Source organism: Larimichthys crocea, chromosome XVI (assembly GCF_000972845.2).
Source record: "Larimichthys crocea isolate SSNF chromosome XVI, L_crocea_2.0, whole genome shotgun sequence".
Taxonomy (NCBI): Eukaryota; Metazoa; Chordata; class Actinopteri; family Sciaenidae; genus Larimichthys; species Larimichthys crocea.
The window spans coordinates 21,374,796-21,391,077 of record NC_040026.1 but is presented as its reverse complement, the minus strand read 5'-3'; the positions used below and the strand labels follow the sequence as shown (position 1 = coordinate 21,391,077).

General features: G+C 45.6%; 3 protein-coding genes and 1 pseudogene across 8 annotated transcripts in view; 3 read left to right on the top strand and 1 right to left on the bottom strand.

The window, feature by feature from the left end:
* The first annotated feature begins 14 nt into the window (after positions 1-14).
* LOC104928461 (peroxiredoxin-like 2A) lies at positions 15-2,167 on the top strand. Its single transcript, XM_010742753.3, has 5 exons — positions 15-375; positions 467-558; positions 1,172-1,312; positions 1,500-1,664; positions 1,750-2,167. Exons 1-5 carry the CDS (start codon positions 225-227, stop codon positions 1,861-1,863), a joined length of 663 nt encoding a protein of 220 aa, XP_010741055.2. The 5' UTR covers positions 15-224; the 3' UTR covers positions 1,864-2,167.
* A 132-nt stretch (positions 2,168-2,299) lies between these two features.
* Positions 2,300-4,744, top strand: LOC104928474 (peroxiredoxin-like 2A; annotated as a pseudogene).
* Positions 4,745-4,923: 179 nt separating this feature from the next.
* On the top strand, positions 4,924-14,989 carry LOC104928475 (PDZ domain-containing protein 7). 4 transcript variants are annotated; one of them, XM_027289048.1, is made up of 19 exons: positions 4,924-4,957; positions 5,065-5,124; positions 5,554-5,630; positions 5,737-5,965; positions 7,219-7,356; positions 7,439-7,613; positions 7,698-7,874; positions 7,957-8,104; positions 9,735-9,795; positions 9,928-10,102; positions 10,230-10,420; positions 10,507-10,644; positions 10,735-10,835; positions 10,918-11,009; positions 11,199-11,290; positions 11,377-11,448; positions 11,666-12,241; positions 12,397-12,497; positions 12,696-14,989. In XM_027289048.1, the coding sequence occupies exons 4-19, from the start codon at positions 5,803-5,805 to the stop codon at positions 12,837-12,839; spliced, it is 2,544 nt and encodes an 847-aa protein (XP_027144849.1). In that variant the 5' UTR covers positions 4,924-4,957; positions 5,065-5,124; positions 5,554-5,630; positions 5,737-5,802; the 3' UTR covers positions 12,840-14,989. The 4 variants fall into 4 exon arrangements, with proteins under 4 accessions (XP_027144849.1, XP_019118375.2, XP_027144850.1 ...); XM_019262830.2 differs by having other exon boundaries at positions 4,929-4,991; XM_027289049.1 differs by having other exon boundaries at positions 4,929-4,991; positions 5,548-5,630.
* LOC109139384 (leucine zipper putative tumor suppressor 2 homolog) overlaps positions 13,631-16,282 on the bottom strand; it is a 28,975-nt gene continuing 26,323 nt past the window's right edge. For all 3 annotated transcript variants that reach the window (XM_019262831.2, XM_019262833.2, XM_019262832.2), the window contains one exon: positions 13,631-16,242. In XM_019262831.2, coding sequence (XP_019118376.2) covers positions 15,535-16,242 — 708 coding nt within the window. In that variant the 3' untranslated portion in view covers positions 13,631-15,534. The remainder of the gene's footprint in view (positions 16,243-16,282) is intronic.

The window sequence follows — 16,282 nt, the reverse complement described above, 5'->3', positions numbered from 1 at the left end:
GGTGCGTAATGACTTTTGATTTTTGCGTTGAATACATCAGTATCCATCTGCAGACGCTGATCAAACACAGCTGCGTCTAATCGAGTCGTCTGATCAGAACCCGGGTCCAAAGTTGAGGTTCGGGTTTGTGTAAACAGTGTGGAGGATCAGCGTCAGCTGGGATTTAAATGCGCTGTTCTGAAATGCGTTAAATCAAAACCGACAGACGGAGAAGAAGGAGAAGGATGGCAGTGGCGCTCGTAGCCAACGCTTTGGCTACAGTCGGCAACCTCGTCGCTGCTGTTATGAATTATTTCACTGACATGTTCCTGACACCACCTCTGAAGGCCACAATCAAACATTTGGAGGAGACTGAACTCAAAACTTTGCAAGGAGGTAAGACGCATTCATAGTCAAACTGGTGGATTCACTTGGCATCTGTTCTGTGTTTAATCTGTTGCGCAACTTTTTTGCCTCGTTTGGTCAGAAACGAGGATCCTGAAAGCGAAATCTCTGTGGGAGAAGTCTGGAGCTGTCGTCATGGCAGTGAGGAGACCTGGATGATTTTTGTGCAGAGAGGTGATGTCCACACACACACTCCATGAGTTAGTTACTGAGCTCATCATCCCCTCTTTGACTCCTGTGAACTACAAAAACAACAAAATATAAAATAGTTAAATGAGTTAATTTGCAGAAAAAGGAAGTGAAAATGTGTGACATTTAATAGAATATTAAAAAATAAGATGAATAACAAATATAAACTGGAGGTATCAGTGCTAATGTGTCTTAGTTTGGGACGTGTGTGAAATATTCAGATCCAGTGTTTCACATTTTATAAACATTTATCCTGACATGTTGGGCATCTTTTAAAAACTTTGGAATCTCCTTGAGATTTTAATATTAAAATGTAATATTTATTATTAGGTTCTGTGGGTTTGAACAGTGACGCATCAGCCTGCGGGTCACAAAGGAGTCACAAGTCTTATGAAAAGACGGCACTGACACTTGCATGTGTTCCAAGAGGATGTTAGTGTAGCTTGGTCAGTCATAAGTGATGAGCCTAAACACAAGAGTACATTAAGAATCATGCACCACGACGTATTTTAAATCTACAGTTGTAGGCCTCGTCTATTTACCAGACACACGGTGAGTTTTTCTGTATCTGACGGTTTCACGTCCTTGTTGGCTGCAGGAGGCTGCAGAGCTGTCCTCTCTGAAACCCCAGCTGGACAAGCTCGGGGTCCCTCTGTACGCCGTGGTGAAGGAGGACGTCGGCACCGAGGTCCAGAACTTCAGACCGTACTTCCAGGGGGATATTTTCTTGGATGAGAAGGTGGACTGTTGTTTCTTTTCTCTCTAATGAATCATTACATTGTGCCACCTCCTAATTCTGAAGGAACAGATTCAGCCAGTTCTTCACCGTCGCTTCTTGTGAATGAAGTCATTCAGGATCTGTGGGGAATCGGTTTAGGTTCGCATGAATGAATCAAGGCCTCTGGTTTGTCTCTTCTGCTTTGCAGAGGCGTTTTTATGGACCCCGTGAGAGGAAGATGGGTCTCCTGGCGTTCCTGCGTGTCGGCGTGTGGATGAACGGCCTGAGGGCCTTTAAGAACGGCTTCGTGGGAAACGTCCTCGGAGAGGGCTTTGTCCTCGGCGGGGTGTTCGTCATTGGACGAGGAGAGCAGGTGATGGATTACATTAAAACTTGTGTCGAAGAAGAATCAAAACAAGCACATTGTAACTCTTTAATCTGTCTTCACTCTCTCACAGGGAATACTTCTGGAGCACAGAGAAATTGAATTTGGAGATAAAGTCAACATCCTAGACGTCATCCGAGCTGCCAGGAGAATATCACAAGAACTTCTGCCTCTAGAGAAGAAATAATTCTTTGTATTAGAGGATAATCTCTATAAAAATCATGTTCTTGAGGAAATATTTGTAAATGTGCATTAGACTTGTGAGCTTGGCGTGCTGGCGGTCTCGGGGGAAATCAAGAATGCATGTTGCAGCGTGGCTGTGTGGTATGAGGCTCTGGGTGTGTTCATGATGGTCTGTCTTTAAACTCAGGAGAAGAAGCAGACTTGATATCTAACACTCGCTTTCTTGTATTAATCTGCGATGCTGCTGTGTCATCCTTGGAGCCATGAAACCGTAACCTTTCACCAATAAACAGTTTTTGTGCTCTGCAGTTTGTTTCTATTATTACTCACTGCTTGGAGGGGGAAAGGTCGTTCAGACTGTTGCTAAGACTGACTTCCCTCGATCAAAACCTAAACTTCACTGGAAGGTGGGTGGGAGTCTTTTCAGAGCCAACATCAGCATGAGAGAACAGTCCAGTTTCCTGCAGGGGTTTCTTCCACATTTGGTATTAGAACTCTCGTCCCATCTGCACAGAACAACGACAGTTTTTGGTGCGTTCACATTGCAGTAACTGGAGCAGGTTTCTGCATGAATAAACTCTCACAAGATACTTTTTTTCATGCAGCCTGAACAGCTATGGAAACAGGTTGGTGTGTCTTTTGTTTTGAAGCATGTTCAGGGTGTGAAATGCAGGATCTTAACGTGTGGGTCTACTTTTTTATCAGCTGCTTTTTTGAAAGTAACATGTTTTTCTGTCATGCTCATGTTTGCTATGTAGCTGTAGAAGTGAAAAACTGTTGTTGCAGAAGAGCTCACCCACATGAAGGGTGTAGTCCTTCAAATACACTATCTACTTATTTTGTAGCAACTTTAACACACAACCTTTTAATACAAGAAGACATAAGATGGTTTGTTTGCGTTTAAAAGAACGGATCTGGATATTGTCTTGGGATGGAGTCAGACTTTAGGTGTACTGTGGCAACTGTTTTTTAATGTATAAAGATTAATTTATTTTCTCCACTCCCTCCAGTTGTGCCTTTTATTCTGAAGGGGGAGCTGTTCAACATCTGGTACGTGGCTCTGGCAGTTGTGGCCACTCTGATGGTTGCAGTGGTCCTCGCCAACACCGACTTACTCCTAACTAAGTCAGCACCGGCCTCGCTGGAGGAGCTGGGTACTGCTGATCTTCAGACAACAACAGGAGGTGAATAAAATGGACACATGATGGAAAGATACCAAACAGCTTGTGTTGGATTGTTTCCTTTAACTTTACTCACTTCTCTGCAGATGTGAAGACAGTGAAAGGTCGGACTTTGTGGGAGAGAAACGGAGCAGTGATTCTGGTTGTGAGGCGTCCTGGATGAGCCTTGTGCAGAGAGGTGAGTGATTTATGAAACATTTTAGTACTAGATATATTCAGCCTTGTCTTCTGGGGCTGCTAAAACTGAAATGATGCAATTGTGTGTCAACTGTCGAGGAGCTAAAACAGAACAAACAGGATCCGTCTGTCTGTTCTGTTTATATTGACCTCAAGTGGTTCAACAATGTTCTCATCTGCTCTGTCGGTCAATGATCGGTCAGTGTCATGGGCGTACTTCAGTATTTGTACCGGAAATATGGAAAAGACGTGTGGCATCCTGCAGACGATTATGTTGCTGCTTTGAAATCTAAAATGATCTTGGTGTGGTTTGTGAGCAGCTTCCTGCCAAAGTTTTCCTTTGAGATTATCTCATTAGAGGTCTGAAGAGGTGAAAGTACAGCTGGGATTCAGACCAAAAACATGCAGTGTGTTGTTTAAGGTGACAGTTAAATAGTAGCAAATTAATGCATTTATTTAAAGACTTACAACTAGTTAGGAGGCAACCATTTTTCCTCACAGCAATCATGAGGTAAACAGTCGAAATATGGCGTTCACATAACACTCAGGAGTGTTAGAGTTCATGTATTTGCAGCAGAAAGTTGAGCCCAGTTCAACATTTTTGCCAGAGCCTCCGTGTTGCACCAATAGATTTTGTCATACAGGGCTGGAGTCGTTCTGAACGTGGCCTTTCAGATTTACCATCCAGTCCTGACCCCAGGTTTGGGAAGCACTGACCGTGCCCTCATCCTACACACTTTAAAATCATGAAGACCAAGCTTTGGCGACCCCTAGTGGGGGGTCAGGACCCACAGGTTGGGAACCAATGCAGTTGTTTATCATCTCTTGTCAGGAGGCTGCAGAGCTGTCCTCTCTGAAACCCCAGCTGGACGAGCTCGGGGTCCCTCTGCACGCTGTGGTGAAGGAGGACGTCGGCACCGAGATCCAGGACTTCAAACTTCGGTACTTTAACGGGGAGATCTTTGTGGATCACAAGGTATTTGTACACTGAGTTCAATTAATCAGAAACTATAGCTTCTGCTCTCTGTTTATTTGTTCTGTTTGCTTTGCAGAGAGTTTTCTATGGTCCTAAATACAGAAGAATGGGTCTGGGTCTGGGTCTGGCTCGTCTGGGGGTTCTGCAAAACCTGGTCTATGCTCATAAGAAGGGTTACCAAGGCAACAGAAATGGAGAAGGTTTCGTTCTTGGTGGCTTGTATGTCATTGGGGTAGAAAAACAGGTATTTCTAAACATTAAACATGCTTTATGTACAATTAATTTCATAGTTTGTGGTCTCTGACGTCTCCCTTCTCTCTCTCAGGGTGTCCTGCTGGAGCAGAGGGAGAAGGAGTTCGGAGACAGAGCTGATCTGTCATCCATCCTGGAGGCTGCAAAGAAAATCAATAAAAGACAATAAACTTGGAGAATAAGTCGAAATTCAAATTGCATTGTTGTCTGTTAATGCTGGTTTGTTTATGACAGTCTGTGTCTAAACCGCTGAAGAGGCAGACCTGATGCTGCGAACCACAGAACATGAACAATAAATCTGATTTCAGTCAAAATAAAAAGTATTTTGTGTGAATTCTTGCAGTATTATTAAAGTGAATGCATCAGTACCTGCTGTGCACACAGCTCCGACAACGCTGTCCGTTGATTGACAGCTTGTGCTGCCCAATCAAACTCTCCTAATTAACGCACAGTCCGACCAATCGACGCGCGTCATGGGGGCGGGTCTTTTTACTCGAGAGAGAAATGTCCAGGTGCGTCGGATCATTTTGCACAACATGGACTCAGGTAGGCCAACAAGCCGCCTCAGTTTAGTTCACTCACAGAACATGGGCTGAATTTTACTCATTTTCTTTTTCAGTTTTCTGTCCCTGCTGTCGAGAAATATTTAAGAAGAGCTGCCTGAAACGTAAAATGTGTGGTAAGTAAATGCGTCTTTTTTTTTGGGGGGGGGGTCATATTTATTAACCACAGGTGTCAGGTGTTACGCAGTGAATTAAGGCGCACATAGACTTAATTAACACTAATATTGGCGCGCTGTCATTGGCTGTCCGTGGTGCTGAAACTCAATGAGATGTTTAGGGGAACCCCAAGGTGACGACATGAGGACACTCGTGTTATCACGGGTTAACTTCAGTGACATGTAACCATGGCATCAACACCATGTGACGCCCTGACTCCTAAGTGGGTCAGGCCCGAGCTAAACAAACCCTCTGCACTGACAAATACTGCATATTTGTTGGATGTAATGTGAGCTGCAATGAAATGAAATGTTGGATTAAAGATTGAAAGCATGCATAGATGTGTCACTGTGTTTTTATTTATCCACTTCTCTCCCTGTGAGGCTCAGACAGGTGAGAGAGAGATGCATCATGGGCAAGAATGGACCAAAGAGTCAGCCAGCATGTCCCCAACGAGCCTGCATCTGTGAGTGTGCACCATGAGAAAACACAATGTTGTGAACATAATCCAAGCGTCAGCATGCAGGGAACACGCCTCAGGGTCCACTTCCTTCTGCTGTGTGCCGCTCTAGTCTCCTCCACCCGGAGCTGAGCCCCCTGAGGTGGAGTGCGTGTGAAAGGGGACCCCGACAGCCTCCATGGCTCACTCGTCAGACCCGTCCCGTAGGGAGAAGACCCCCGGGACCCAAGGGTCACACACGGCTACGCGTAACCTCTTACGGAAGAAGGAGCAGCGCAGACGTGGAATCCGATCCTCCTCACCCATGGGCCGGGTCATCCTCATCAACTCTCCTGTGGATGGTAAGGAGAGGTTGGGCTGCAGTGCATATTACAGCCTGCAGCCGCCTGCAGACGAGACGCTGGAGTTCTTTTTATTAGACTTAATACTTAATGTGATACAGCATTATACTGATCACTGACACATCTTTATGTGCACGCCTCAGGCGGCAACAATACATGAGATAATATGTCAACATACAAACAAAGTGAGTGCAATGAATACAAAGTTATGTTTTTTTATTATTATTATTGCACTAACTCACTGAAGATTTACAACCAGGTTTTTGATCAACATTTAAGTCTGTTATCCTTTTTAAAAGAATCTCAACTGTAAATAAAAGTGTAAGTGGTGAAAACTGCCAAACAATGACAGTAAAATACATCCTGAAACTGTTTTACTGTCAAACAGTCATATTTCAGAACCTTTATTTAAACTGCATTTTAAGGGAGTTTATTCAGAATAAAGTAGTATTTAGTTTAATATACAGTAAAGCGCTGTAATATTCAGTCTTACTGTCGTGGTTTGGCAGTTTTTCACCGTAAAAATCTACAGACATTTCAAAATATGGACTAAAACACCAACCTTAATGTGCAATCATCAGTATTAATTACCTTTCACTGTAATATTAGAAAAGGTTATATTGTATTTATTACGGTAATATTCTGGAAACCACAGCTGCCAGTTGTTTTTTTAGCTTTTGGCAAAACCGTTATTTATACGGCATTTAAAGCAAGTTTATACAGAATAAAGCAGTGTTTTATATTAGACTGTTAACTGTACAGTAAAACACTAATATTTAATGGTATACTTTACAGTCTTATGGTTTGGCAGTTCTTCAATCTACTGACAAAGACAGAAAATATGGAATAAGTCCAACGTGATACAATAGTAACATCCTTTTCTTGTAATATTAGAAAAAGTTATCATACCATATTATGATAAAATTCTGGCAACCGAAGCTGCCAGATTTTTACCGTAAACCTCAGGCAATAAGATAGGCGACCTCTTTATTGCCTGAGAGGTGAAATCCAGGGCGTAAAGTCTGCAGATCACATGATGCATACTCATAATTGACGGGAAGTTTTTGGGGAGCATGTCAACAATTTTATGATCGCCTCCTCGGTTCTGTCATGTGGATTTCATGAAAGTTTCTTATCTTACAGAGTTTATCATTCGATATGTTCAGATACAAGCTTGACCTTTTCATAATTATGACGCAGCTGAGATTTCTGAGCATTAACGGCTCAACATCCATGTGATTCTATTTCTCTAGGTGGAGATGACAGCGAGGACCTCCACACGATCACAGTGGATAAAAGTGTGGACGGCAAGCTCGGCTTCAGCGTGCGCGGAGGCTCTGAACACGGCCTCAGCATCTTTGTCAGTAAGGTGGAGGACGACAGCACCGCGGGTAAACCGACGCGATGTGGAAATAACGTGATTTATCATGAGGTGACTGCAGAGAGTGATGTTTGCTGTGTGTCTGCTCACAGAGGAAGCCGGCCTGCTTGTAGGTGATAAACTGGTGGAGGTGAACGGCATCAGCCTGGAGAGCATCACGATGAGCAGCGCCGTGAAGGTCCTGACGGGCAACAACAGGCTGAGGATGGTGGTGAGACGCGTGGGCAAAGTTCCCGGCATCCGCTACTCCAAGGAGAAGACGACCTGGTGAGAAGGAGGAGCTACTCCTGTTGACATGAACTCAGTTTATTACAAAAGTATCAAACTCTAACCAGCTGGAAAATCTTCCAGGGTGGACTTGATACACAGGCGTATGGTGGTGGAGGAGAGCGGACGGACGCCGTCGGAGACCAGCTCAGGAAGCGCCCTCCAGAGGATCGTGCACCTTTACACCACCTCAGACGACTACTGCCTGGGCTTCAACATCCGCGGGGGGAAGGAGTTCGGTCTGGGCATCTACGTCTCCAAGTAAACACCTCCGCCTTTTAAGACCGCGTTACTGTTCACGTTCTTCACCGCCTCTTCACCGCGTCCTGTCTCGTTGCTTCAGGCTGGATCCCGGCGGTCTGGCTGAGCAGAATGGAATAAAGATGGGGGACCAGATCCTGGCGGCCAACGGAGTGAGCTTTGAGGACATCAGCCACAGTAATGCTGTGGAGGTGCTGAAGAGCCACACGCATGTCATGCTGACCATCAAGGTGAAATAATGAAACGCATCATGGATTATGGACAGCAGCTGTTTAGACGGCTTTACAAAGTTAGATTTGATTTTAATCTTGTAATCTTTTAATAGGAAAGTCAGTTTCTCTCATGATGATTTCGAGCATTATCTACTGTAGGTGGATCGTTCTGTAAACATTTGCAAGTGATTGCTTCTTTTCTGCTCCTGCAGTAAATATTTTCAGGAGGTGAAAACTCATTTTCTGTTGTTCCTTCTGCAGTCGATGTTTTAAATCAAGAAATGGAAGAACAAACAGAATTGACACCAATACATAAAACAAGAAGCAGAAAGATTATATTTTTCCTCGCCTTAATATAGTTTGTTGAAGATGTAGAACCACCTGTACGGGGAATCGTATTATTCCGTTATCTGCTTCATTTTGCGCAGTTTATATCGTCTGTAACTGTAAATATCCTCGTATCAAATATAATTTCTTAACACTGTACTTTGAGGATCAATGTTCAGGATTTCGTGACTTCGCCTTCCTCACATGAAGAAGAAAACAGGTTTCTACTGTAGAAACACGGTGGTGGACCTGCAGCGTCCGTAGTTATAAAAGTCTTATTCTAAGGTAATAGAAACATATTATTTTTAGGTGATTATACAGTAATTAAACCACAGTTATGCATATTTAATTTAATTTCTGCCATTCTGTAAAGAGAGGCGCCTAAATCTGACACACCGGACCCTTTTTTAAAAAGATAACATGGTAAAAAAACACTTTCAGCTGATATGGGAGTAAATATAAAGTGAAGCTGACGAACTGTTTTTATATTTAAAATGAACAAATTTCAGCCTCCGGGTACATCTGTGGAGTTAAGAGAAACAGAAGTCAGCATTAAAACAGTTTTCTAGGAGGGTGAAGTTCTCGAATCTTAAAGAAAAATAAGAAATGATCTCGTGCTTCTCATCTGTTGGTGACTTCTAATGGAAGAGGTGTGTTGTTAAGAAGAAGTGGGAGCTTTCATTGTCAGCAGAAGTAACGTCTCAGCTGAAGAGGGTGTATCAGGTTCCATGTCGACTATTAGAAAGCATGTCGGCTCTTTCATTACCGCCTCGGTTAGATGACCCGGCGTGCATTAACTTTCTGACCCGTTTCCTACCTTCCATCTTTAATTCTGTCACATGTACCAAAAAAAAACCAAACCACAAACTACCCGAGCCGCGTCGGCGCACATGCAGCGGCGGTTTGTGTGGCAGGGCCCGACAGCTGGCACGCAGTCGTAATATTCCTCGCTCACTTTACTTGTCGGAGCTTGGGTTTCGCGCTGTGAAAAATAGCCAGGCCGTGTGCATTATTCACCAGGCAGCCGGGATCAGGTGCTGATCAAAGCTTAGAGCCGCGTTCTGTGCGAGCTTCGTGTCGGGATCCCTCGCTTTGGTCCCCGTGGAAACTGAAACATGCACTAGAAGTTAGAAAGCATCCCAACTATCAAAGGTTACTAGAAAGTCACGAAGGAAAGTGTGTTTTCTCTTTGAGGTGGAGGTGTACGGTTTGGGACCTCTGCACGCTTCTAGGGTTACTCTTTATCAAATATAGCGATCCCATAAAAGTTTCAAGCTCTCCACTGTATCTCATTTGCATATCTGTGTCCATATCTTCACAGGAAGCAGGACGATACCCTGCCTATAAGGAGATGGTGGCAGAATACAGGTGGCTCAATAAGCGTATGTATCCGAAGTGTCATGTGAGCCTTTCTGTTTGTGTTTTTGTCTCTGCACGTCTATCTGTGAATCTGCGGAGAACACAGGACACTCGGCGATAAGCTCAGACGCCGATCTCTTGTTGTTCTTCCTCAGTGGCCAACGGTGCTCAGAAATCTTCCCAGGGGTCAGAGTCCAACTCCTCGGCCTCCTCTCTGTCGTCCGGGACTCCGGTCAGCTCTCTGAGCGGCCTGTCGCAGGTCATGTTCCCTCCCACTTTGCCGTTTGGTTCAGCCATGGTGGATGTTTGCATCTCCACGGAGGACCAGAGGTCAGGCTGAAACAGCACAGTGTTTCATCGACATCTTACTTGTTTGAGGCTCTTAAATTGTCTCTTTTACACAACAGCGTGTTCGCTTGCAGAGCAGATATGATCATGGTGCTTTTTATTTATTCAGGTCTGAGTCAGAGCAAACTGAGACGGCGGGCGCCGACACCACTCGCAGCCTGGGTCGTACCACTCTGCTCAGAGACACGATGATCCGCGAGGCCGGGGGCCCCAAAGAGTCCCCCAAGACGGCCGTGCTGCTGGCGCTCAGCAGGCCGAGCCGACCGATCACCAGGTCCCAGAGCCAGGTCACCGTGGCAGGTGAAGTGGCGAGGAAAGAGCAGGTTGACGTCGAAGAGATTCGGTTGAACTGCATAAATGACCCGACTGTTGCTATCCACTCGTAGAGATCACGCAGAAGAAGGAGAAGAAGCAGAAAGGGAAGGACCCGGAGGAGAAGAGCACCCTGCAGCGCTCCAAGACCTTCGTCAACTTGCTATTCAGGGGCGCACGCAGGAGGGACACGTCCAGGGGACGCTCCAAAGGTGGCTGCAGAAATGCTTGTCGTAGATTTAATCTTATGTTAATACTGATACTAAAATCCGAAGTCCACATCTTCTGTGTGATGTTTTCAGAGGTGATGCCAAATTCAGAGATGCTCGGAGTGGTGGAGGACATGGCGCGCAGGCTGCTGACGGAGGAGGAGGTGGCTGCCGTGATGAAGACCTGCCGAAGGGTGAGAAGCTGACACTGATGACACTGATGACACCGAGACGTTAAGTTTGCATGCTAAGTTTGGCCGTGCTCTTCTTTAACAGTACATAGCAGAGCGGTCAGTGGAGAACTTGATACGCCACCTGCTGGTCGTGCTGGACAGACCTGAGAAGCTTCTTCTGCTGAGGGAGGTCAGGTAAGCCGAGCGAGGAGAAGGAACTCTGAAACATCGTGAAGAGTTTTCTCTGCCTGCGTGTTGTAAGCGTGGATAAACTGTAAATCCAAACAGAAACTGCCAGAAGAGGATTTCAGGATAATCTTCTCAAATCCGCGCTGATGACTCATTCAAATGAAAATGACTCAGCATTTTCTCATTTTTCCTCAGGATGCTGCTTCCTCCTCCGGACCTGTCGGCGTTCAACAACATGGTGACCGCCATCGAAGTCGAGGCCTATGATCTCCTCAAGTATCGCTCGAGTGCGTGCGATTTAAAATCTGAGCAGCAACTTTAACAAACATCCAACACGAATCCACAAATAATCTCTGTCCTCTCTGTGTTGTAGTCCGAACGCCTCCGCTGCGCTCTCCCACATCGGGTCGAGCACCCAAACGGCGCCTCATCACTCCGATCCCAGGTCGGTTTTAGATTTTAAACATAAAACTAATCCTGGATTTTCACTGGAGACTTTTTACTTCTTAAAAAGGTGTTTTTGATGATGGTAAACAGGTGTTTTCTGATTATTAATATTTGTACTCAAGCCTGTGGAAGTCTTTATCTGCCAAGAAAAGAAAGAAGTTGTCAAACCTAAGCCAGGAAAACTGCACAAAGCATGAACAATGTTTTCCCTCCAGATTACAGAGGCGGCTTTGAGCTCCACAATACTGAGGAGGTGGAGAAAGAGAGCCACCTGCTGGAAGAGCTGGAGAAGTTGAGTTTGTCAGCGCCCCGGGAGAGGACTCACCACACGTCCAGGTCCTTCACCCCGCTGCTGGACATCCCCGTGGACGGATATAACGAGTCCAGAGACCGTAGATCCCCGTCCACCAGCGCCATGCTCCCCAACTGGCTGCTGGCCCGCAGCGACGACCCCCGCCCCCCTGTGCGGTCGGACATCGGCACGATTCGCTCCGTCCACTTCGACGAGGTTTCCCTTCACGCGACGTCAGACAGAGGAAGGTCGCCGTTCAGAAACGGCCACTCCAAGAGCAAAAAGGAGAAGAGTGGAGACCGGAGTAAAGAAAGCGTGTTCACGCTGCAGAGCGCCGCTCACAGGAGTCGACCACCGCTGTCTCAGGTGTTCAGCTCAGGTTCAGATCAACAGATGAACGGACACCAGGCCACGCCGGAGAACGGACTCAACGGCTCCGAACCTGAACAGGAGTACATGCTCAAAACTGTCAGCATCTCCAAGACCAAACAGTCCCTGGGTAAATGTGTCTGAAATATATTTAACATAGCACAATCTGTTTTGAGATACTCGTCTCTCTAACTGTACATATTTAGGTCATATTACCTGTGTCTGGTGTCTAGCACGCAGGTGAAACTGTGACCGACTCCCTCTCGTGTTGTCTCGATGTTTCAGGCATCAGTATATCTGGTGGGATGGAGTCGAAGGTTCAGCCGGTGGTGAAGATCGAGAAGATATTTCCTGGAGGAGCCGCCTCCACCTGCGAAGTGCTCAAGGTGATTTAATACCAACCAAAGTATGAAAGTATGATGGAAAACCAACAGAATTTATCATAATTTCTGATGATAGTTAGATTATCATGACCTGGACCCAGATAAACCGCATTACCACCTTTTGTACGTTGAATTTAAACGTACAAAAGTCAAAGTGCGTTTTATTTCTGCTGTATCTGACTCACTCTTTCGTGTCCTCAGGCTGGATTTGAGCTGGTGTCCGTGGACGGAGTCGCCCTGCGAGGAGTCACCCACCAGAACGCTGTGGACATCATCCGAAAAGCCTTCAGTAACAAGGCCAAAGACCCCATGGTGTTTGTGGTCAAAGTCCCTAAAAACTTTTGAAAGCAGACTCAGAGAACTCCGGCTCAAACACACACAGACATGTAATTTTTGCCATTCATGTTAAAGACACTGGTGATGGCCTCACAAAGACATTTACAGTAATGAACTGAAACCTCGAAGCCTGAAACCATGAAACAATGGTGCTCCTGCTGCCTTTAATATTTCACTCATCACAACCCAGGAGCCAACGCCTGTCGAGAACACGACTTCCTTTTTACACGAGTAGATGTGTCATGGATCAGCGGTCAATGCTTCTGATGACAAACTGTAACCGGAGTGCCTTTTTAAAAAAAAAAAAGACTGAACATGCGTTTAAAAAAAGAAAATCTGACTCCATGCTGTTGAAGTTGTGGCTTGTAATCTAAATGTTGACCTGCAGAGGGCGGACACACGCCGCCTCAACATAAACACGAGTACTGTAGGATAAAAAAAACGCAGGATGCCATTGGAGGAAATCACAAAAATAAACTTAATCTTATTTCTGGAAAAACTCAACATTTGGGGTGTGTGTAATTTGGTGCAGTTAGAACGACACACAGCGATTTTAAATTTAGTCTTTTTTTTAATTAAAAACATAGTAGGTTTGTTCAAGAAATGTACAGCATGAAAATATACATTTAATGTCTTCATACAAATATTGTGGATTATAAAATTATACTGAGGAACCGGAACAAACATCCACACAAACATTAATATACAGGCATCATATCTGTAGGAGCAAAATATAATGTGCGACATTGCTTTGGTCTATTCACAGTGGCTATGTTTTTTTTAAATTTCTGGAAGAAAACTTTCTGATTTGTCGAGGGGGGGGGTTTATTTACAGAGGACGAGAATTCGATCAGCAGTAAGAGAGGAACAAAAACAGAAAGAAAAATACACGACAGATCTTCTACTGGAAAGGTTCGGTGGGGGAACAGTCACGCCGTGGTCAGAGGAGTTTACACCAAAACACCCGTCATGCAGTGCAAAGTAAAACGTGTCACACACGGTGATCAATCTGTCATTTGTCTCTGTGCGTGTGCTTTAGTGCTGCGACACTTATTTTAGTGGTAAATGATGTAACAGCAGGAATACTGTACAACATCTGTACTTTAACATCTGCCGTGACTCTCAAAGGTTCAGATTTATTTTCAGACTTTATTCCAATATGCAGAACTCTGTTTTTATTCACCTGAAATCTGAATTATTTATATCTATCTTTATTTCACAGAGCATGCCATGTTTCTACAGCAGCCCAGTTAGAACGAACCAACCGAACGCTGGCTACAATCCTTTAAAATGTTTCATTTAATATTTCAAACAGGCTCAAAACATTTGACTTTTTCTGATGAGCCAAAAAAAACCAAACTTTAACTGACTTTGTAAGAGAGATAAACATCCGTTTAACTTCAGTTTCCCAACACGACTTGAATGATTTAATTAATGTTGGCTGAATTCCATTTAGCTTCTGTGGTTTCGACCTTTTTTCAGCTGCGTTCACACGTACGCCAAATCAACACACCTATAAAACCTGATCGCATCTCTGCCTCACGTGGAGTTCAATATTTGACCGGTGACACGTGTGTGTGGATGATCCCTTAAACCAACAACCAACAACCGACGTTTCACCTCGCAGGCAGGCGATGTTGTACGTGTGATCGCGGCCTTCCACAGCAGGAAACAGCACAGGTGAATCTGTTAACCGAAGGCTCTGTTCCATTGTGTGTCCCAGTAAACTGACAGTGAACCAGTACGCACAGTACCAGGACTCTGGGTCTCTCTTTATATTCTTGGTAATTTCACTTTTTCCTGCTTCAGACACCAAAGTGTCTGCTGTGATTCCAACATCATGATATCAAATATCTCAATATTACTGCGCTAGAAGATTTGATCCACCGCTCCAACACTACTACGCTCCTTTGCACTGGATGTGAGGTGTTAGGGTTGTATTTGTTCCAGATGTTACTGTGTTTAATTACATTAGACTGTACAGATGTTCATGATAGGAGGAGCTTATGCTTTGTTCGCCTCAACATCAGAGTCCAGACACTTGATTCTGTCCACTTAAAGTCATAAAAACATTTGTGCCATGTAGGGTTTTTTGTTTGAGACTGTTCACTTGTTGGTGTTGATGTCATTCACATAAAGGCTTGAGTGGTTTATTCTGTCATCGCTCTGATTCGCTCTCATCGTGACATGCTGAATGTGCGCTGCCCCGCGTTTTACCATCGATCGACAACAGCGTGGGCGCCGTCACAAACTAACTGCACTAATGAGAGCTGGCTGCTAACACACACACACACACACACAGTGGGCGTGTGGTGCTAAAAACCCAGCAGGGGGAAGGTGGAGTCATCGCAAACACAGGAGGGATGGATAAAGGTTGTGAGAAGTTACTCAGACTGACTAAAACTGGGGAAGAGGTCCAACTGATGACTGAACAGAGACGTTAACGGAGGGGCAGAGGACTGTGGTGGCCTACTAACGACTAATGGAGGTCATCGGCGGAGAACAGACCAACGAGGCCGAACGAAAAAGTGTGGCTGCTTTTACACTTTTTACATTTTAATCCTAAACGATGTGTTTCCATCTAACGGCACAAAAGAGATCAGATCTGTGACATGTAGGTGAAAACAAACAAAACAAAACAAAACAAAAACAAAAGTTAGCTGACAGTAGTGCAAATCAAAACATGGAGGGAGAGAGACGAGGGTCAGATTTCCGTGGCGGCGATCTCGTCAAAGTTGATCTCGTTGCCGCTGCCCTCGTCCTCCTCTCTGCTCTCCAGTTCCTGACTGAGCTCCTGCAGGAGCTGCTCCAGCTCTCGGTTCCTGCGGTACATCTGCACGTAGTTCTGCTGCAGCTGTTTCTGGTAGCGGATAACTTTGTCCTTCTCCTCCTGCCATATCTTGCGCTCCTCCTCGAAGCTTCCCGTCTGCTGCTCGGCCCGCTGACGCTCGAAGGTCAGCTCGGACTTCATCCTGTCCATCTGCGCCTTCATTTTCTCCAGCGCCTCGGTGCTGCTCTGCCGCTGGGCCTTCGCCTCGTCGCTCTCGTAGGCGAGCAGGTGCTCCTCTGCTTCCTGGAACACCTGACACTGTCTGTTTCCCGGGCCCTGATTGGCCAGAGCATCTCTGAGATGAACCAGCTCCGCCTCGAGTCGTCCGACCTTTTCTCTGAGCAGCTCCGCTTCGCTCTTGCGGCGCTGGAGCTCGTTCTCGCACACCTCCAGCTCCAGGGTTCGTGTCCGGGTGGTGCCGTGGGCCTCCTGGAGGAGGACCTGGGTGTTGGTCAGCTCGCCGCGAGTCTCTCGGAGTTGACCCCGCAGTGAAACGATCTCTCCGACACGCTGGGCCAACTCTCCCTGCACCTCCTTCAGCTGCTGCTTCAGCAACGAGATTTCCCCCGACTTCTGACAGACCTGAGGGAGCGGAGGCAAACAGTCAGGAGTCAGTTGAGTA